This window comes from Leucopleurus acutus, assembly GCF_964270905.1.
Source record: "Leucopleurus acutus genome assembly, chromosome: 8".
Lineage (NCBI taxonomy): Eukaryota > Metazoa > Chordata > Mammalia > Artiodactyla > Delphinidae > Leucopleurus > Leucopleurus acutus.
The window spans coordinates 104,268,790-104,289,666 of NC_139151.1; the positions used below are offsets into that span (position 1 = coordinate 104,268,790).

At 60.9% G+C, this 20,877-nt stretch overlaps 4 protein-coding genes across 4 annotated transcripts; 1 reads left to right on the forward strand and 3 right to left on the reverse strand.

Annotated features, from left to right (window-relative positions):
- Nucleotides 1-125: 125 nt before the first annotated feature.
- On the reverse strand, nucleotides 126-2,403 carry PTPRCAP (protein tyrosine phosphatase receptor type C associated protein). Its single transcript, XM_082843953.1, has 2 exons — nucleotides 2,351-2,403; nucleotides 126-875 (listed from the first exon to the last, which is right to left on the reverse strand). Exons 1-2 carry the CDS (start codon nucleotides 2,351-2,353, stop codon nucleotides 261-263), a joined length of 618 nt encoding a protein of 205 aa, XP_082700079.1. The 5' UTR covers nucleotides 2,354-2,403; the 3' UTR covers nucleotides 126-260.
- Nucleotides 2,404-2,752: 349 nt separating this feature from the next.
- CORO1B (coronin 1B) lies at nucleotides 2,753-8,131 on the reverse strand. The gene is made up of 11 exons (XM_082844163.1): nucleotides 8,082-8,131; nucleotides 7,074-7,273; nucleotides 6,552-6,674; nucleotides 6,318-6,447; nucleotides 5,970-6,151; nucleotides 5,762-5,881; nucleotides 4,964-5,068; nucleotides 4,737-4,882; nucleotides 4,498-4,555; nucleotides 3,394-3,672; nucleotides 2,753-3,220 (listed from the first exon to the last, which is right to left on the reverse strand). The coding sequence occupies exons 2-11, from the start codon at nucleotides 7,269-7,271 to the stop codon at nucleotides 3,095-3,097; spliced, it is 1,467 nt and encodes a 488-aa protein (XP_082700289.1). The 5' UTR covers nucleotides 7,272-7,273; nucleotides 8,082-8,131; the 3' UTR covers nucleotides 2,753-3,094.
- Nucleotides 8,132-12,753: 4,622 nt separating this feature from the next.
- GPR152 (G protein-coupled receptor 152) lies at nucleotides 12,754-14,181 on the reverse strand (the record flags this gene model as incomplete). Its single annotated transcript, XM_082844252.1, has 1 exon — nucleotides 12,754-14,181. Exon 1 carries the CDS (start codon nucleotides 14,128-14,130, stop codon nucleotides 12,754-12,756), a length of 1,377 nt encoding a protein of 458 aa, XP_082700378.1. The 5' UTR covers nucleotides 14,131-14,181.
- A 2,017-nt stretch (nucleotides 14,182-16,198) lies between these two features.
- CABP4 (calcium binding protein 4) lies at nucleotides 16,199-18,992 on the forward strand (the record flags this gene model as incomplete). Its single annotated transcript, XM_082845036.1, has 6 exons — nucleotides 16,199-16,555; nucleotides 16,948-16,978; nucleotides 17,059-17,202; nucleotides 18,245-18,354; nucleotides 18,704-18,851; nucleotides 18,964-18,992. The coding sequence occupies 6 exons, from the start codon at nucleotides 16,199-16,201 to the stop codon at nucleotides 18,990-18,992; spliced, it is 819 nt and encodes a 272-aa protein (XP_082701162.1).
- Between the last annotated feature and the right edge of the window lie 1,885 nt (nucleotides 18,993-20,877).

Consider the following 20,877-nt stretch of genomic DNA (forward strand, 5'->3'; position numbering starts at 1 on the left):
CCGTGACAGGACCACAGAACGGCGGTGGGCCGGAGGGGTTTTATTTCAGATGGCTGCCCAGTGCCCCCTGGGGACGGATGGCCTTCCTGGAGGGGCCAGGGATACACAGACTTGGGGACTAGAACTCGTTGCGGGGAGTGACTATCTGAGGCTCTCCAAGCGGGGGTGTGGGTCACATGCGCCCAGGGCAGGCTGTGTCCAGCCGTGGCAGCTCGGGAAGCAGAGGCACAGTGACCAGGATGTGGCGCCAGGGCTGGCTCCTACAGTGCGGTGACATGGAGGCCCCGGCTCCCAGCTGCCCTAGTGCTGTCGTCCCAGGCTGCGCTGCCAGCAAAGGCGTGCAGCTCACTCAGCAGGGCCTCGGCGCTGCCCCCGGAGCCCACCGGCCCCTGGGAGCCGAGGCCCAGGCCCCCTTCGGTGTCATCGTCATAGGCTTCCTCGGCCGGCTCCGGGGCCTGCTGTGGGCTGAGCCCCTCTCCACGCTGCCCCTCTTCCTGGGATTCATGCTCCTCTTGGCCACCACCCAGGTCGCAGTCATCTTCCACGTCCCGCTCATCCTCCTGCCGCTCCGGGTCCTCTTCTGGCGACCCCAGCTCAGCCCGGAGCCAGCGGCCTGGCGGGCTGGCCCAGAGCAGGCGGCGAGTGCGGCCCCACAGCGCGGCGCCCAGGCGGGCCGGGTGGTAGTAGCCCCCCGAGTCCCGGCTCAGGCGGCACCAGGCCAGCGCCAGGCCAGTGGCCAGCAGCAGAAGCAGCAGCAGCAGCAGGACCACGGTGACCGAGGAGCTGGAGCCCGGGCTGTCCTCGGCGCTGCGGCCCGAGCCCAGGGCCCCTGGCAGGGCCAGCAGCGTCCAGAGCCCTAGGACGCAGTGCAGGTCCTGGGGGGAGACAGGAAGGGGCTCATTGCCTGCGGTTGGTGGCCTCTTGGGTAAGATGGGGACAGTCAAGCAGAAAAGCCCTTGTCAGTAAGGCCTCTCCTGGCTCTGTGATGTCCGCCAGCGATGCGTCCTCCTGCCTCTCGCCTCCCTCTCTCCCACTGCACCACGTAAGCCGGCTCCTGCCCGGGGCCTGTGCACCGGCTGTCCCCTCTGTCTGGAATGCTCCATCCCCCCCGAGAGCCACATGGCTCCCTGCTCACCCTGGCTCAAGGCACCTCAGTGCAGCCTAAGCTGGCCTGGATTAGTACCCTGACATTCATCCCCACAGCCCAGCCCTGCTTTACCCTCCTACCCCCTCCCCGACACAGGAGATAACTGCCCGTTTAGTATGCTTATTCTTTTCTCTTCCCCCCAGGAAGATGGGGTTCTTTTTGGCTTAAGCACCTAAACAATTCCTAGCGCAGAGTAGGCGCTCAAGAAATATCTGTAGGGACTTCCCTGGTGGCGCAGTGGTTAAGAATCCGCCTGCCAATGCCGGGGACATGGGTTTGAGCCCTGGTCCGGGAAGATCCCACATGCCGCGGAGCAACTAAGCCCGTGCGCCACAACTGCTGAGCCTGCGTGCCACAACTACGCGCCTAGAGCCCGTGCTCCGCAACAACAGAAGCCACCGCAATGAGAAGCCCGCGCACCGCAACGAAGAGTAGCAGCCAAAAATAAATAAATTAATTTAAAAATATATATATCTGTAAAGACTCTGCCCCCAGGAGGAGGGGACGGAAGGGAAGGAAGGCACCTGCAAGGCTGGTGTTGGAGCTGGCTCTTCCTGAGGCCCAGGATGGGAGGACCGAGCCCGAGGCAACTGTGTAGCCTCCATTTGGCCAGGTCCCAGGATGGGGGTCACTGAGACCCCTCTTCCTCCCTCCCAGCCACGGGGACTGCCCCATGGGGACTGCCCTAGCTGCAGCATTTCCGTTCAACTCTCCGTCCCTGGGGCCTCGGGCCTCGCAGGGCCAGAGGCTGGGGCAGGCGGGTGCAGCTGCCAGAGGAAGCCTGCGGTTGGAACAAGGCAGGTGGGGGGTGTGTGGGGGGAGGGGTGCCGAGATGTGAGCAAGCCTTCTCCCACCCCACTGTCTGCCCAGGCTCCAGGGATGCGAGTAGAGGCCGTGCAGAGTCCCAGCCCCCGAGCAGAGCAGGTGAGAGTCCACCTGGGGGTCTTGAAGGGGGGTCGGGCATGGAGTGGGGCACTGGGTGGCCACCCCCTGAATCTGAGGGAGGCCCAGGTCTGATGTGAGGTGAGAGGAAGGCCCAGCTTATGCCCTGGGCTCACCCCGGGTGTCTCGCCTCTGTCCCCTGCCTGGCTGCTCCTGCCCCCGGGCCCGCGGGGGGTCCTTCCTTAGCTCCTGGGGCCTAGACATTCCAGCCCTGACCTCCTGTGGCCCCCACCCCAAGGACCCAGCGGGCTCCAGGCTCACCATCGGTCTGCTGGCCTCTCAGCGCCGGGCGCCCACCTCCAGCCCTGGCCGTGTGGAGCGAGAAATGAGCTTGCGCTCTCGACGCACCTGGGGTTAACTCGGCGCTTCCGCTTCCTGCCCACAACATCCCGCTCAGCCCTCCCTGCAACAGGACCCTCGTCGCCCCCCCACCCCACCCCCGACCCCGGGGCCTCTCAGAACGACCCTGATCCACACCAGAACCTCACCGGCCTCTCCCCGGGCCAGGCTGGGGCTATGGGGGGCAGTGCGGGGGATGTTCACGGTCCCCCAGACCTTTCTCACATTTATGATCCATGGGGGCGCCCTATGTCCCCCCCCAGGGGTCCAGACTTCCTTTCCCAGTCCCACCCTTGCAGCAGAAGGGCAAACCTGGCTTTTAGAAAGAGAATTTTATTTGGAATGAAAATATAGAGCCCATCCCTCCTGCTTCCTCAGGGGAGGGAGCAGGGGGGCTGGGTGGGGGTGGGGGAGACGGTGCCTCAGAGTAGAAGCTCTCCTGGGTACAAAAACCCTCCCCAGTAACAATGCCCAAAGCCAGGCGGTGGCTCCAGCCTAGGCCCACAGGATGGCTCAGGGTGTGGACTGGTCCCTGAACCTGCCCCAGAAACCCTCAGCGGGGGCAGGGGCAGCCAGCCGGAGTCAGTGTGACCCGCCAGCAGAGGCTGAGTGAGAAAGGGGTGGGCGGAGGAGGTGAATGGGGAGTGTCATCCACTGGGCCCAGTTCTAGGCGTCTCCATTTTCCACGCGGCCGAGCTGCTCCTCCAGGCGGCAGATGCGATCCCCCTGCTCCTTGACCAGCGCTCTCAGTGCTCGCAGCTCCTGCATCACCTCCTCCAGCTTCCCAGCCTCCTGCAGGGACATGAGCAGGGGCAGGGGTTTCGGAGCTGCAGCCCTCCCCAAATCTACTATCAGGCAGAGGGGGCCTGAGGCCCAGAGAGGGGCAGTGAGTGGTTCAGGCAGGCACAGCAGACCTGGGCAACACCCGGGCTTCCCAACACCACCCTGAGCTGAGGGGCACCTACCCCGGCTCCGGCAAGGCTGCCGCCAGGGGCGGCAATACTGGTGAAGGCAGCAGGCGTGGAGGCCCCCGGGCGGGGGGAGCCAGGGGCCGCGGCGGGCCGGCTGTCTGATAACACGTTGCGCCGGTTGACCTTCAGGTCCCGCTGTTTGCTGGGCACGTAGGCTTCCCGCAGGGAGATGAGGATGGGGTTGGCATCCCGCCCGCTCACCCACTCCTCTGCCTCCAGGGCCGCCTCAGGCCCAACTGTGTCGGGGTACAGATCATCCTGGAAGAGGTCCGACTGGGCCGGGGGGAGGTCTGGGTCAGTTGGGGCCCACCTGCAGGGTCCTCTCGTCTGGACCCTGAGTGGCCACCTCCTCAACACTCTCCTGGCCTCCAGGCTTGCACCGTGTCAACCCATCTTCCCATGGCCTGACCCCTAGTGACATTTCTAAAGCTCAAATCTGTTCTTTCACTTCCCTCTGGACACCACCGACAGCTCCCTCTGAAGATTCCCCCCACCTTCCCAAGCAGGGGCCACCTACGTGGCTCTGTGGGACTCTGGGAGCCACGTCTGTGCCCTGTGGACAGTGAGTTCCTGGGGCTGGCCCCGTTGAACTCGCCCTCAGCTCTGCTCCCTGGACGTGCCTGGCACGCTACCCTGTGCCCTCAGTAAACGCTGGCTGGAGAGAAACGAAGCACGTTCAAGGCTCTCAGCTGGGGCTCTGAGGCCGAGCCACATGTGGCCGAATCCCCACCTCACAGGAGCCTCCACTGCAGCCAGACTCCCCGCTCCTTTCCATTCCCACCTCTGTGCTTTCGCCTGGCTTACTACACACCCCTCATTGGAGGCCCCGCCCCAGCCATGCTGTTGGTCCTGCCTTGCCTCCTACAGGGAGACCTCCAAGGCTGCCCAGTATCTGCCTCCGGTGGCTCACGCAGAGCGAGGCCTCCGTTCACCCTGTGTCTCATCCCTGCCTGGCCCTCGCTGGGCACGCTGGCATCTGTCCAGCCCGCTGGCTACACCCACTCGGCCATGTCCCATTCACGAGCCTCACCTTGGGCACCCCTGAGTGGTCTGTCTGCTAGAAAGGGAGTGGGTGGGCAGGGAACCAGGTGGCCTCACCTTTCGTGGCACAGTCATGACAATGGGCTCACACTTGCGCTCGTGCAGTTTGTAGAACCTGGGAAAGGGCGGGGAGGGAGGACCCATGGGTGGAACCTGCCCCCTACCAGCTCTCCCAGCTCCTTCTGCCCTCCCCTTCCAGTCCTTACCCTGGCCCCTCCCACGGGCTGACCCCTGACCCCGGGGCCCCTCTGGGCCGGTTTCTGCCCCCGAGCAGCTCCCTACATCCACCTTCTTACCGGGCAATCTCGCACTTGCTGACCTCCAAGCCCCTCTTGGGCATGCTGCCCATGCCCCTCTGGGGCTCTTTGCTGGTGAACGTGTTCAGGAAGTGGATGTAGGGGGGCTCGTCTGTGATCTCAAAGTACCGGATGCTGGAGTCACCCTGCAGGGCGGGAGGGGCCAGGGGTCAGCACCTGGGCCTGCCTATCTCTTCCCTGTCCCCAGCAGCCCTGCCCAGCTCTACCTTGCCGCAGACGTAGACCACGTTGGTGTCAGGGTCGTAGAAGGGCAACAGAGCCCCGTTGCTAGAGTCCAACTCCTGCAGGGCCATGGGCTCCCCGAAGTTTTCCTGGCACATGGGTTGAGGGGCAGTCAGGCCAGGCCAGAACCTGCCCTCTCCCCTCACTGTCCCAACCCCTCACTGGGACTGGCCCCAGCTAGCCTCACAAGCTGGCTGGCACTGCCCCTACCACTGCCACCCTTTGCCCACACGGTGTAGCCCCGCCAGGCCCTCCTGGCTCCCCTCCCTCCACTCCCACGGTCCCATTTTCCCCGCCTACTCCAGGCCTTCAGACTACCGCCAGGCCACCAAGCTAGTACTGAGAAAGCCCCCACCACGCGGGAGCCAGGGGTGCCGGGCAGCGCTAGCTGCTGTCTCAGAGGGGCCCCCGGAGGTCGCCAGACAGAAGGTTAAGCCTGTGGGACAGAGCACGTCACAGGAAAGGCTGGAAGCCTTCCTGGAGAAGGGGACCTCTGCACTGGGCCTCGAAGGACAGCCGAGTGTTAACAGACAAGCAAAGGAGGGAAGGGCCTTTCAGGGGCAAGAACACTGTGGGCAGACACGGAGGCAGGTGGAGGCGGTGGGGGAGGCCAGAGAGCAGGGGGCAGGGAGAGGAGAGGCTGGCAGGGCTCCAGGTCCTGGGTGCCTCAGATGCCAGGCTGAGAACCTGGGAACGACAGGCCTCTCCAGGTGACCCCGCCCTCCTCGCCCAGGGTGGAGCCCGTCTTGAGGCCACCCGCTTGGGCCGGCCGGGCCACTCACCGGGTCCCAGAGCGCCAGCTGCCGCTCGCTCATGCGGCTGAAGCCCGTGGTGAACACCTTGCCGTCTGCCAGGAAGATGGCCCGCATGGGCCGGGCCCCCTCGTGAGCCTTCTCCCGCTCCTGCTGGGGAGACGGAGCGGTCAGTGTGGAGCCCCAAGAGAGCCCCTCGGCCAGTCTGCAGCCATCCTCACCCTCCAGGGCCACGTACCGCCACCAGAGTCCCCCGGCGGGGGTCAACGATGCGCACGCTCTTGTCCTTGCACGCGGTGCAGAAGAGACTGCCGTTGCGGTTCCAGCTGACGTTGTAGATGAGGTCGGGGTGCAGGCTGTCCAGGCGGTACAGCTCCTCCGCCGTGCCCACGTTCCAGATGAGCACCACGTTGTCGCAGCCTGCCGAGCGGGGGGCCATCAGCTCTGACCACCCTCCTGGGACCCGACCCGGCACTCGACCTCTGTGGGCCTCAACCTTCCTGGGTGTCAGACGGGCCTGGGAGAGGGTGTGGGATGCTGCGGAGCTGTGCGCATCGAGGGGCAGGGCAGGGGCAGCGGTGCAGACCTGCGCTCAGCAGCACGTTGCGGGCTGTCGGGTGCCAGGTGATGATGCCCACTCGCTTGCTGTGCCCCTCTAGCACCACCACCGGCTCTGTCAGAGGGGAGACCAGCCCGTTCTCCGGGATCTGCCACACCTGGGGAGGGGTGGGGAGGGCAGATGAGGCCCCTGCTTGGCCCCGCTGCCAGGAGCCTTGAGCTACATCTGCGACCCCCACCCCATCACAGCCCCATGCCTCACCATGACCATGCAGTCCTCTGAGCCGCTGGCGATGACTTCGTCATTGTGGGGACACCAGTCAATGTCCAGGACAGGTCCTGTGTGTCCGCACACTGTCGGGTAGGCCTTGTCGATGCGGCCGGTCTGCAGGCATGAGGGGGGCAGTCAAGGGGGACCCAAGATGCCCAGGCTCCATCCCTCCCAGAACTTCAGCCCTCCCCTCGGTGGACAGGGAATGATGTGGTTGGCCTGGCCCACAGGTGGCCCAGATGTGACTCTCACCCTGCCTCCTCCTGACCCACCTCTTCCTCACAGGTGTCACCAGATGAGCAGGATATGTTTGTTGCCTCTGACCCTGACTCTGTGGCAATAAAAAACAGGCTTTCCCTATCTGTGCTAACACTTCCCAGGCGGTAAATGTGGATTACGACACCTGCCGGGCAGTGTGGGAATGGGCAAATTATGGGTTGTGAAGGGAGCAGAGAGACCTGGCAGATGCGACCAAGCTGGCTCCAGTCCCCTCCCAGCCCCGATGGGGCCCACCTTGCTTAGGGGGAGCACCAGGAAGGCGCCTCCACCGCTGGCCTCCACAATCACTGCCAGGAACTTGGGGTTGACGGCGCAGAAGGTGCTGTCCCAGGTGACACGGGACACTCGAATGTCCTCATAGCACTGGTTATTCTTGACAGGCTGCCCGAACACATGTCGGAATTTGCTCTGCCGAACCACTTTGCGGAACATGACTGCAGAGTGGAGAAGCGTAGGTCAGCCTCTGCCCATCCCAACAACCCCCAAGCCTCCCAGGGCTGCACGAAGGGAGTGGGGAGGATGCAACAGGGCGCCTGGGCCTGATAACCTGCCTGGCTCTCGGTTTCCCAAGTTACAGGATAGGGTCACAGGGCTGACCTGGCCGCCTCTCCCCAAGGGGGGATCTGAAGGCAGAAATGCATTGACCTCCTGCAGAACCACTGCTGAGTCCTGAGGGGCTCTGCTGGACGCTACCCAGGGCGTCTCCCCGGCCTCTGGTATGCGTGTGGAGGAGGGGGGAGGTGCCCGAGCCAGTGCAAGCTTAGCTCCTTGGTGGGTCCTAGTCAGTTCCCAGCAGGCTCCTTCCTGCCCAGGATTTGGAAGCAGGGTGATGGGGAGGACAGACAGAGGAGGCCAGAATGATCTCCGTTGTGGGTCCGCGCTAGGCCACAGTTCTGGGTCCCACGGAATGTGCAGTGCCTGCAGGAATGTGCAGGGAGCCCCAAGCCGGTCCAGGGGGCCTGGCAGGACTGGGCGGGGGTCGGGACGCCGCTCCCAGCCACAGAGCATCCCAGAGCGCCCTCAGAGCGGGGGTCCAAGGTGAAGCAGGAGCCCAACTTCAAGGATCCCGGTCTGGCAGGGGAGACGCTGAGCGGCCAGGGGGAGTTGGGACTGAGGGTGGGGCGCCGCGGAGGGGAAGGGCTCTTCGGACTCGCGACCCCCACCCCAGCCCCCTGCGGCTCTGCCCCCGAAGTCCCGCCCAAGCCCCCGCCTGCGCCCCCAGCCCCGGCCCGTCGCGCTCACCAGGGACGCCTGGAGGCTGCTGCACTGTCCTCGGGTGGCTCCGTATCCCAGTCTCTGGGAAGCAGGAAGCGGGAATCAGGAAGTGACAGAGGAGAGAGGGGCGGGGGGCGGGGGGCGGGGCGGGGGCTCAAGGGGGCGGGGCCTAGGTCTCGCGCGGAGGGGCGGGGCGGGAGGCTGTGAGCTGTTGCCTGGCAGGCCGGAGCCAGGAGTGCGGGGCCGGAGCCTCACGGGGCTCAGGGGCGGGGCCTGGGCGGGGCCTGAGAGAGCTCCGCCCGCAGCCCTCCAGGTCCCTCTGGGGCAAAGGGTCAGGGGCAGCGGCAGGGGCCGGGATGGGCATGGGGCCGTAGTGCGGCAGCCTGGCGGCAGACCCGGACCCCTTCCCCATCTTGCTCCTCCTGTCCGCATCCTCAGGAGTCGCCAGGGTTGGGTGGAGCCCGCCCTCCCAATCCCCCACCTCAATGCATACTTCCCGGTCGAGTACACCTCAACTCGAAATATAGTATCTATTCGGACAGGCGATATATTCACGTGCCTCAAGTTACAAAGGTACGTACTCTTGGTACAATGTAAATAAAACAGTGGTGTTTTAGGGGGCGAATGGAAGGCCCAGCCCTCTCATTCTCCCCGGTGGACACCTTTGGGTCCTGCCTGGCCTCCTTATTAAAAAGAGAAATAGGGCCATGACCTCCAGACCCCTCAAACCTTCCTTGCTTTCCTCAACCATCTCCCACCGAGGCCTGGAGGTCTGTCCACAGATGTCTCCCTCCTCCTGGCCAGCTCCTGAGAGAGGCTGGCCCACTGGATCTACCCCATCCCCATCCCACCCTGGCAGGCGTAGGTGTCCCTGTAGGTCCCACAGGCAGAATCTGCCCCCTCCAATCTGGCATTCTGTTTGCCTCCAAAGTCCTTGCTTTTCCCACTGCTCCATAACCCCTAGGACAGGCCGATCCTTCCAGCCCAGGACCAGAATGTGGGTGGTTTGGAAAAGGAAATGCAGCCACAAAGCTTCCCTCTCTGTTGTGTCCCCCAGGCAACAGCCAGGGGTCTGTCTAAAGCCCACACCAGATCCCCTACCCTGAACCCTCTCCCTTTGCCCTTCATCACATCAATGACCCACCGTCATTGCCCCCTCCCCCACCTGTTACCTTCCTCCATCCTCCTCTCTTCATGTGGCCCAGTGACACTGACCCTCCTTATCCCTGAAATACACCACCTCCCTTCCCACCCAGGGCTTTGGCACATCCTGTTCCCTCCATCTGGAAGCGCTTCCCCCACATCTTGAAAAGGCTCCATCCCTCACTTCCTCCAGGTCTCTGCTCAAATGTCACCTCGTCTGGGGGCCCTCCCTGACCATCCCCCTTACCCATCCCTCTCTGGCCCTTACTTGTTCCCCCTGTACGTTCTTAATCACTACCTGATGTTATATTGTATAATTATTTTGTGTATTTGCTTTATTTTTTATTTTTGGCCGCACTGCACAGCTTGTGGGATCTTAGTTCCCCAACCAGGGATCGAACCTGTGCCCTCAGGAGTGACAGCTCAGAGTCCTAACCACTGGACCACCAGGGAATTCCCTAATTATTTGTGTATTTGCTTTTTGTCTGCCTTGTCCCGCTAGGATGTCCGCAAATTGAGGATTGCACTCTGCCTTGTTTCCCACCGTATCCCCAGTTCCTAGAACAAGACCTAGCATACAGTATGTGTTCAATTAATGTATACTGAATGAATAAATGAACAGCAGCCCTGAATGTGGAATTGAAAAATGTTCATATTCACAGCTCTCAATGTCTGGTGCCTATGAAGGAGAGGGAAGTGTGTCTCTCACCTGTGGAAGGGATGAATCTTCCAGAGGGTAACAGGAACCCAGCCCCATGGAGTGTGTTAGGGGTGAGGGGAGGGGCTGTGGAATGTTGGGGGTAAGCCCTCCCTTCATCCTCTCTGGCCTTGGGTGTGCATGTTTCCTCCGATACAAAACCCTCCTCTGTGGGCCGGGAGGAGAACTCCTCTTTATCTCACAAAACCCTTCATGGCACTGCTCCTTCTCCTGGATGGCAAGTACCCATTATGAGTGGGGTTCCCTTCTGGGACCTTGGAGGTGGGGCTGGCCCACTCTCCAAGAGGTAGGGTTAGTAGCATCTTTTTTTTCTTTTGGCCGCACACTGCGTGGCTTGTGGGATCTTAGTCCCCCAACCAGGGATGGAACCCACACCCCCTGCAGTGGAAGCACAGAGTCTTAACCACTGGACCGCCAGGGAGGTCCCCCAAGAGGTGGGGTTAGGAGTATGGACCAGAGTTGAAGGCAGGTGGCTGGCACTGAGGATTTAGTCCCTGATCTGCCTGCCATGTGAAAAAGCTTCGGGGTCCCTACCTGGGAGAAGGAAGAGGGGCACTCTGCAAGGGGGACATCAGTCCAGACCCTGCCCTAAGGACGTGTGCAGTCCAATGGGGTGGGGAGTGTGAAAGCATTTGGAAAGTGGAGGAGGAGGCTGTGTGGTGGGACGGGGTGGGGGGGGGCAATGCCTGGTGGGCAGGATGCTGCCACGTGGGCTCTGGGGGGTCAGTGCTGTCCCAGGCCTGAGTGAGACCTGGGGGTGTCCACTGGCATAATTGAATGAGTGGCTAACAATTATTAAGCACTGTGTGCCAGGCAAGGATCTGAGCACTTCACAGGGATTAACACTCTTAGAAAATGGAACCATGATTACGATCCCCATTTTACAGATGAGGAAACTGAGTCTCAAAGAGGCCAAGAGCCTTGCTGAAGATCACACAGCTGGTGAGCTGTGGAGAACCAGGATTCAAACAACCTCTGAGGGGCACTAGAGGCCATGTGCTAACCCCACCCAAAATGGAAGGCTGGCTGAAAAAGCACCTAACAAGTGCTCAATAAATATTTGCTGGATGAATGAATTCAACAAATTTGTGCCTGTCCAGAAATCTCTCCCACCAGCCTCGGTGCCCACAATTGCAGGAAATGCTATGATTATGCTGCTGGTATCAGCAACACCACCACCCAGCATGCTTCCATCCCCGGGTTTGGTTAATGATCACAACAGCCACACTTGCAAAGGGAATGTTATCACCCCATTTTACAGAGGAGAAAACTGAGGCAAAGAGCGACCTGGGAACCAGAATCCAAATCTGACTGCACCACTTCAGTCTGCCTATACAGCAAGCACCCCTGGGAAGGGTAGCACGTAAAATGTCATTGTCATTTACACCTACTGGTAAGGACATCTCTCAGCTTCTAAAGGTCACAACGCTGAGCTAATGGGAAAGGGTGGGGGGGGGGCAGGGGGTGGAAAGGGAAAGGGTTCATGATTTTGGAACCCTGGGGATTGGGTAGGGTGAGTGCCAGTAGAGAGTGATGTGTATGAAAAGGAAGTGGTGTGGGGGGTCTGAAAATAGACCTTCAGCACTTCCTAGTTTTTCTAGCAGTGTCTGCAGCTTAAGAGGGAGGAGGTTGGCTCTGCCCTAGAGACACCGTGTGACCTCCAAGGAGCCTGTGCTATCTCTGGAGCCCCTGGTCCCCAGAGTTCTCTGCTTGGACATCTTCCCATCTCTGCATCTGGGCTGAGTGTATAGAAGGGGCTCAGGCTGAGGCAGGACAAGGGCACTCTGTACCTCCTCCATGGTGGGGGATGGGCAGGTGAGCACTCGAACCCTTAAACGTAGCAGACCTTGAAGTCCCCTGGAGCTGCCCGAGGCACGGAGGCGGGCACATGCTCTCTCAGGCCACCTGGGTGTCTGCAGCCCAGAGCTGGTCATGGGCACCATGGTCTGCCCCGAAGTTCACAGGATCCCAGATGCTCAGGCCAGGTGGCACCTCCTCCAATCCATGCCCAGCCCCTGCAGGGACCTCCCTGGATGTCCGTGAAGGAAGAGCCCCTGTTCACTGAGCCCCTACTGTGTGCCAGTTCCTGCCAGGCACCTCACACACGTTCTCATTTAATCCTCACAATGCCAGATGAAACAGGAGCTCGGAGGGTGAATCAGCTTGTCCAGAGTCACCCAGCGCCGGATTTGAATCCAGGCTTGCTAGCTCTCGCCTCTGCGCCCACCACCTTGCTGAGGGAAGTCCTGCCCCAGCCCCACTGCCTGTTGGGTGCAGGGGGCTGGCAGAGAGGGCTTGGCCGTGCCAGGCCAGCTTGTGGGCTCCTAAGACCCTGGGCTCCTGATGAACGGCTCCCTTCTCTGCAGGGACTTCCTCTTCGGCTCCTCGTATCCAGGTTAGAGGTTGGGACAGGAAGTGGGGCAGGGAGGGAAGGATAAGGGGAGGTCAGATCAAGCCTGGAGAAGTCACCCTGCCAGTCTTTCTCCTGCAGGACCGAGGCTAAGGGGAGACTGTCTGTGGGGTCTGGGGGGTATCGGAGGGCAGAGCCCGGCAGGGCACCGTCAGCTGTGGTAGCTCAGGGGACCGTTGGACCACCGTGTGTGGGCCAAGCACAGAGGAGCTTGCTGGGATCCGGCAGGGACATGACGCTCACAACAGACTGTCCGGGACTTTTGGCTGCTTCGTGTTCACGTCGCCCAAGTCCGTCTGCCAGGCCAAGGGGCTCGCTGGGGTTTTCCATGAGGACTTCCTCCACGGCAGCCGTCGTCCTCTGACCGGCTGGTTCCTCTGTCTCCCCAGCTCTTCTGCTGCCCTGGCGGCCCTGGCTTTCCCAGACTCTCACGTGGGGCCTGCACCCGGGGCCTCCTCCTGGGGGGCGCTGCCGGGGCCTTCTCCCTCAGAGGCAGCAGGTTCGGCCGGGTTCACAGGGGCCTCTGGGGTGGAATCCGCGGAGGAGGCTTCGTCACAGGGGCTGGGGGCTGAGCTGGCCGGGGCTCCAGGGGCCTGGGCCTCAGGGCTTGCCTGTGGCTGGGCCCCAGCATCCAGCTGGGGCTGGGCCTCGTGGTTCTCCTGGGGCTGGGCCCTGGGGTTCAGCTGAGGCTGGACCAGAGAGTCTGACTGTGGCTGGGCCGCGGACTCCAACAGTGGCTGGGCTGTGGGGTTCACCTGTGGCTGGGCCTCGGCCACTGGCCCTGGTAGAGTCTGATCCCCAGAGGCCGCTTGGGTCTGTGGCTCAGCCGGAGTGAAGCTGCCCGGCCGCTCCTCACAGAGAGCTGTGGCAAAGGAGGAGAGCACGGTGTGCAGCAGGGCCCGGAGGTCGGCGCTGGCCAGGAGGCAGAGGAAGGGACTGAGGCAGCTGTCGAGCAGGATCAGGTAGTCAGAGTAGACCAGGGCCTCCCAGAGCAGGTAGCCGGGGTAGATGTCCCACAGGAAGGCCAGGTACAGCAGCTGCGCCAGCTGGTAGGGCAGCCTCAGGACCACATAGGCTGACAAAATGGTCTTGGCCACGCGGGCAAAGCCTCGGCAGGCCGTGGAGCCGGGCTGGCGGCGGCAGGTTCTGCAGGTGGCAGCCTGGGTGAGCACGTGGCAGACGAGCAGCAGGAGGAAAGGCAGGAAGCCCCCCAGGATCTCGAGCATCCGCAGCGGCAGCTCCTCGCTGTCCCAGAAATCCAGGCAGATGACCAGGTCGTACCACCAGACGGCGGCCTCGGGGAAGACCAGCCAGGGCACACTGAAAAGGGTGGCCAGCACCCAGACCCCGGCACAGACCCAGAGGGGCAGGCGGGCTGGGCGGTGCCCAGGGTACCAGCGAGGGCACAGCACAAGCAGGCAGCGGTCCAGGCTGAGGGCTGTCAGCAGGAAGAGGCCGGAGGAGTAGGACACACCCCACAGGAAGTAGTAGAAGCGGCAGGCGGCCGTCCCCAGTGGCCAGTGCCCTCCATGCTGGATCTCCAGGATCTGGAAGGCTGCTGCCGCCAGGAACAAAAAGTCAGAGAGGGCCAGGCTGAGCAGAAGCAGGGCAAGCCGTGTGCCCGCTCCCTGCCGGGCCTGCGAGCCGGCCAGCCATGCCATGAGCCCATTGGCTGGCAGCCCCAGGAGCAGCAGGGCCACCAGGAAGACCGTGTCCCAGCCACCCTGGGGGTAGTCCTCATCATCGAGCTCTGTGCGGGGCCCGTGGCCAGCGGCACCCAGGTTGACTTCCATAGCAGTGTCCATCTGAGGTCCCCAGTGTCCCACTAGACGAGGAGTGGGTGCCTGGTGAATCAATGAAGGCACGAATGACTGAAAAGAAGAGAGAGGATGCTGTGCATCTCCCTGCAAGTTGCTGTCCCTCTCTGGGCCATCATCATCACCTTTGGGGTAGTTGACCTTTGCCAGGGGCTTTAAACAGATGACCTCACCTAGTCCTCATACAATCCATTCTACATGTGAGGAGAGGAAGGTTCAGAGGATCAGTGGCTTGCCCAAGGGCAGAGGTAGGAATGTGGGCACCAGGACTCTAACCATTCTGCTACACGGAATTCTCACTGCATCCAAGCAGACCAAACCAGAGGCTTTCAAATATATTTCAATTAAAATATTATAGCAGAACTCCTATGTGAACTAAAACTGTGTGCTCAGGATAACGGAGGGAGAGCACTCTTAGGGCTCCAGGGAACACAGTCTAAAAACCACTTGAGAATTCTCTGGCAGTCCAGTGATTAGGACTCCGCACTTTCACTGCCATGGGCCCCGTTTTCATCCCTGGTTGGGGAATTAAGATCCCTCCAGCCGCGTGGCATGGCCCAAAAAACAAACCAAAACAAAACCAAAAAACCCACTTGGTCAGAGCATCACAGGCTCCTTTTAGTCGGTATCCTGGGTTCAAAGATTCGGACTCCCCTGGCGGTCCAGTGGTTAAGAATCCACTGCAGGGGGCACGGGTTCCATCCCTGGTCAGGGAACTAAGATCCCGCGTGCCTTGTGGTGTGGCCAGAAAAAAGAAAAAAGATTCCAAGAAGGAAGGGCTCAGGTCCCCTGGGCCCATAGGAATCCAAGGGTGGACAGGGAGTCTGGGGCAGAGAGTGGCCCCCATTTGTCCCCTGGGGCGACTAAATAGAAAAGGGGGCAGGGGACTCAGCCGTGTGATGAGGATGAGGGTGGCTGGGTCCCAAGAGGCTCGCCGCCCTCACCCCACCTTCCCTAGATGGGGGAGGGTGGTTCCCTCTGAGGGTGGAGAAACTAGATGTCCAGGAAAGACTGGATCCTGCCACGTGGCCCATGGCTCCAGCCACCTGACCTTTTAGCCTGCTTGTCTCCCCACCTCCAGGGCCCTTACTCAGGCAGACCCCACTCTGCAAGCTCCAGCCCCTACTGGATCAGAGCCCTGGGCTCCCCTTGGGCCCGGTTGGTGAGGCCTGGCTTACCTGTAAGGTGCAGGCTGCTGGCTGGAAGGAGCAGGGCGTGCCTGCCTGCCCAGAGGTCCGGCCGTCCGCACGGCCCCACGCCGGGGCCTGATGCATGGCTCCCGGCGGCACTAAGGCGGCCGGTGTGAAACCCAAGCTGGGAGGACATCAATCATTCATGGGGCTGCTCGCCGGGAAACCCTAACCCCGGCCCAGTAAGGCCAAGTGACCAGCCAGGCCCCCCTATTCCTGACAGGGCCAGATGGCTGAAACCCCTCGCCCTGGGCCCCTCCAGCTCAGGGCAGGCTCTGGGTTCCCACAGGGTCCACCTCCTCCAAGGTCACCCTCAATCATCTGTGATTCAAGGCCTCTCTGGTCTGGCCTCTCTTCCTGAATTTCACATACCCTCTGCTCCGGCCAGGATGTCGCCCACGTGGGGGCCGCGGTGGGCACCTCATCCTCTCCTTTCCCACCTCCCAGCCTTTGCCCACACTCTTCCTCCTGCTTGAGACGCCTCTCCGTGTCCTCTTAGCTAAATCCTGCCTGTCTCATACAACTGGGCCGTCTTTGACGCTTCAGCGATATTGCCTCCGTTTTATAGATGAGGCAACTGAGGCTTAGAGAAGTGAGTTTGCTGGGTCTCCCAGCTCATAAGCCGCAGAGCTGGCGTCCAGAGCTCACTGCAGCCAACACGTCCTGGCACGCTGTGCTGCTGAGGATGGTCCCCCTGACCCATCTGGCTCTGCCTTGGCCACCCCCAGGCAGAGGGCTGGGATTAGCGCCTGGGCTGCCTGCCTCACTTACCCTAATCCCCCTCAGGGCCCGATCCCTGGCCATCAGCTCTCAGGCTGCGGGTACATAAGCAGCTTTATGGGTCCGGAGAGGCAGGGGTGCTCCGCATGGCCACAGAGCAGGTGAGGGCGCAGCATGGCCCAGACCCACCCCCCGGACCCCAGCAGCCCCCTGTGGGGGTCATGGCTTCCAGTAGTGGTGCTGAGGGGCTCCCCTTGCCCAGGAGGAAAAGCAGCAAGAGGACGAAGGGGTTCCGAGGGTCCCGGAAGGGCACTGGCAGCTCTGGGGAGCAGACCCTCATGCAGGGCCCCAAGGCCCTGGGGGGCAGCGAGGACCCCTCCAGGACTGGAGACAGGCAGGAGGGGCCAGCCTCTCGTCGCCAGTCCCACCGGCATCGTCCTGCCCCCCGGCACGATCCTGCTCAGAGGACATACGGGCCCCTGCTCAACCGCATCTTTGGGAAGGTCAGGTGGGGCTGGGGCAGGGCTGGGGGGCCTGGGGGTGAGGTTGGGGGCTCATGGACTCAGGCTCAGCCCACCCTGCCCCTTATACTCAGGCCTCCTCCAGTTTCTGCTCCAGACTCAGGAGCCTGGGCTAAGGGGGTAGAGTTTCTGCAGTTTGGGGGTGGCCTGGGCAGTGGGCGGAGCTAGACCCCAAACCCAGGGATCTGAGGCAGCGTGGGGCCCCAGGAGCAGGAAGGGGGTCATCTCTTCTCCTGGGGCCCGCGGGACTTCAGCTGTCTTCTCCTGCCCTTGTGGGATGGGCCCTGCCAGGCCAGCGTGGGCTGGGGCTGGAGGAGGAAGGGCGGCCAGAGCCCTGGCCGGCCCCAGGGACATGCTGGACTGTGCCCCTGCAGGACCGCGAGCTGGGCCCCGAGGAGCTGGATGGTGAGTGGCCCATGCTGGTGAAGGTGGGTGGGAGGCACCCCAGAGCCTGGCTGCCTGCACCTGACCTCCCTCCCCTGCAGAGCTTCAGGCTGCCTTCGAGGAGTTTGACACGGACCGCGATGGTTACATCGGCTACCGGGACCTGGGCGAGTGCATGCGGACACTGGGCTACATGCCCACGGAGATGGAGCTCATCGAGGTCTCCCAGCATGTCAAGATGCGAAGTCAGTGCTTGACCACACCTGCCTGGGGGCGGGGCGGGGCAGGGCGGCGAGCCACCTGGGCGGGTCCTCTCCCGGCCTCACGAGAGGTGGTGGGAGGCGGCTGTGGGGTGAGGCCCCGGTGACGGTGGCGTGAGGGCGTGACAGTTTCCAGGACAGTTTGACACTGGCCCCCGGGGGCACAGGGGTCGAGGGTGACAAGGAAGGCACCGGGTGACCCAAGAGAGCCCCTTGGGGCTCAGGTCGAGGACCCCCGTCTCTGACTGAGGTACAGTGGTCCATGCTGGTACCAGCCACCAGGGCTGTCTCTGTCTCTCTCTCTCTGACCCTCCTGAGGCTCCTGAGAGAGCCTCCTGAGGTTCTGTGAGGCCGAGCGTGACAGAGCCCTGGCCATGCCTTGCGATTAAATGTCCGATGGGCTGCCCTTGTGTGATTATCATGAGCCAACTTGTCAAATATCAGATTCCTTTCATCCCAGGACTCCCGCATTTGCTTTTTCTTTACAGTTTCCAAAATGGGATGTGATGTACAATTGACGTGAATATTTTCGTGTCATGCGTCTTTCTTCTCCCCAAAGCTGTTAGTTGACCATTGGTGCTTTTTATGATTGACGGCACCTTAGAATCCAGGGACAACCTGGGGATGCTTCCTGGGGTCTTTGCTGCCGCCCGTGGGGCTCCGGCACTTTACAGCCATGAACCCCAGCCCCATCAGTACCCTGTCCCCAGATGAGGAGGGAGGCTCAGTAAGTCACCCAAGGCCACACCGTCAGTGGCAAAGCCAGGGGGCTTTGAACCTGGGGCCTGTCTGGTTCCACAGCCTGGTCTCTTTCCCCCACACCCGGGGCTTCACTGAGAACACCTGAGCACTTTGCCCCCATCGGAGCCCCAGGCTGTAGCCTCCTACCCGCCCCCGCCCCGCCCCCGCCCAGGGACGTGGACACCGGTGTCCTTCCTGGATGCAGAGCCGGGGAGGGGCTGGCCCTTGTGATGCCCCTCCTCGGGCCCCAGCCCTCACCACTGTGACCCTCTGCCTGGGTCCGCAGTGGGTGGCCGCGTGGACTTCGAGGAGTTTGTGGAGATGATGGGTCCGAAGCTGAGGGAGGAGACGGCGCACATGCTGGGGGTGCGGGAGCTGCGCATCGCCTTCCGCGAGGTGTGGAGCGTCCAGATGGGCGGTGGGTGGCTGGCTGGTGGCATCCTTACTGGCTTCCCCCCCAGGAGGCCAGGGAAGACTGGGAGCCTCAGCCTCTGGAGGCCCCGGGCCCTGCAGCTGGTGGGACTAGGGCTGGGGAGGGGTCGGAGAGGGTTTGACTCACTCCCAGCTGGGGGTCCACCCAGGGAGCCCTCCTGGGGCAGGGAGCTCACGGCCTCAGCCTGGTAGAAGAAGGAGTGTGTGGACGGACGAAGGTGTGGGCGTCCAGGCACAGGATGTGGCAAGGTGGAGGAGGGTGCAGGCAGAGGCAGCTTTGGGTAGGAAGGGCTGAGCCCTGCTGGAATCCCAGTTTGACAGGGACAGGGATGGGAGAATCACGGTGGCAGAGCTGCGACAGGCAGCACCGGCTCTGCTTGGGGAGCCACTGGTGGGTCCTGAGCTGGACGAGATGCTTCGAGAAGTGGACCTCAATGGGGACGGCACCGTAGACTTTGATGGTGAGTCTCCTACCTAGACAAACGCGCATCCCTCCGGCTCCCAGGCTGAGCTCAGTGTCTCCTGGCACGGCTGACCTGGACTGGCCCAAGCCCTGCCCCTTCTCCCCCGCAGAGTTTGTGATGATGCTTTCTACCCGCTGAGGCTCCAGGAGGGAGACTGTTGCCCCTCTGGCCTCAGACGCCAGCAGGGTTCGTGCTGCACACCCTCCCTACAAGGCCCCGGGATGAAAGAAACCCAGCAGCCCCAGGCTTCTTTTGCTCCTGATACCCTCTGGCTGGAGAGCTGGCTTGTGATGTCACCTGCCCACCCTCATCCTCACCTCCCTTCCACCCGAGCTGCCTGGAGGAAACGTGCCCTCAACCACCCATCATTCCCCGGTGTGAGCAAGGTTTGAATCTCTCCAGACACTTGGGAGGTAGGGAGCTCCCTGGCACTGGCAGCATTCAAAGACGGGGCAGTGTAGGGCTTGGTTCTGGTAACACGGTGAATTGAGAAGGTGGCTGGACACCTCCCACTCTTTATATGTGGAAATGTTTTGGGTTTTGTTTTTATTTAAAGCTGAACATGAAAGAGAGGGATGACCCCAGGTACCAAAGACAAAGAGAGAACCCAAAGCTGGGTGGTGGGAAGGAGCAGATGCCATGGGGGCTTCAGAGGTGGAGAGGTTTGGGAGCCTGGGCTCTGACACCCAGGCGGGACAAAAGACCTGTAAGAGGCTGGGGAGCAGGGCATGACGTCAGTACACTCCAGCGTCTCAGCGGGCTACCCTGTTCTTGAAAAGGCGACCCAAATATACCTCCACCCACCAGCCTGAGAAAGTGACGAGGTACAGATGTTCAGGACCTTGAGTGGAAAAAGTTACCCCAGTGAACCTGCAACTCAGGTCTGCATGTCAAGCAGGAGTGCAGTCTATCTCTGTGGTGTGCAAAGCAGAAGAAATAGGAAAAAACTGCTGAGAAAGGCACTCTTTCAACCCAGGGCACATAGGACTTAAAAAAAACCCAAACAACCCTGTCACTTCTGAAGATGAACTCATGACAAAAAGTTACAAATCACACGAGGAAACAAATCACCATGAGGGAGACTGGGCAGATGCGGTAAACAGAAGAGTCAGCACCCAAAGTGTAAATCATAAAACAATGTAAAAGAGGCCATTAAGGAAACGCAAAAACAAACAGAAAAAACTGAGGTAAAAGAAAGGAGACCGTTATCAGTAACAGGATGGTACGAAAACAGAACAGAAAGATTTAAAAAAATAACCCAAAAACTTCTAAAAATAGAGGATATAGCCACTGGAATGAAAAAACATCAAGGGGTAAAGTAAACAGCATATTGGACACAATTTAAGAAAAGATTAATGAACTGGAAGCTATATATGAGAAATCACCCATAAGGTAGCATTGAGGAATGAAAGACAGAAAATATTAAAGAGTAGTTAAAAGTCATTAGGAATCTCAGAAGAAGAAAATGTAGAGAACAGGCAGGAGGCAATATTTAAAGAGATGATGATTGAAAAACTTCCATAAAGACTTCCACAAACAGGGACTTCCCTAGTGGCACAGTGGTTAAGAATCTGCCTGCCAATGCAGGGGACATGGGTTCGATCCCTGGTCCAGGAAGATCTTACATGCTGTGGAGCAACTAAGCCCATGCGCCACAACTACTGAAGCCCGCGCGCCTAGAGCCCGTGCTTCGCAACAAGAGAAGTCACTGCAATGAGAAGCCCGCACACCGCAACGAAGCAGAGTAGACCCCGCTCACCGCAGCTAGAGAAAGCCACGCGCAGCAACAAAGACCAACGCAGCCAAAAATAAATAAATAAGTTTTTTAAAAAGTAAATGTATATCTAGATGCATGCCAGTGGCACTGCAGAATACAAAAGGAAAATCTTGTAAGCGGCTCAAGAGAGAAGTCAGATTACTTACCAAGGATTAGCAATTAGACTCTCCAAAGACTTTTTTCATTGACAACAACACATGCAAGAGGAAAATGGAATAAATTGTTCAACGTGCAGAGGGAAAAAAA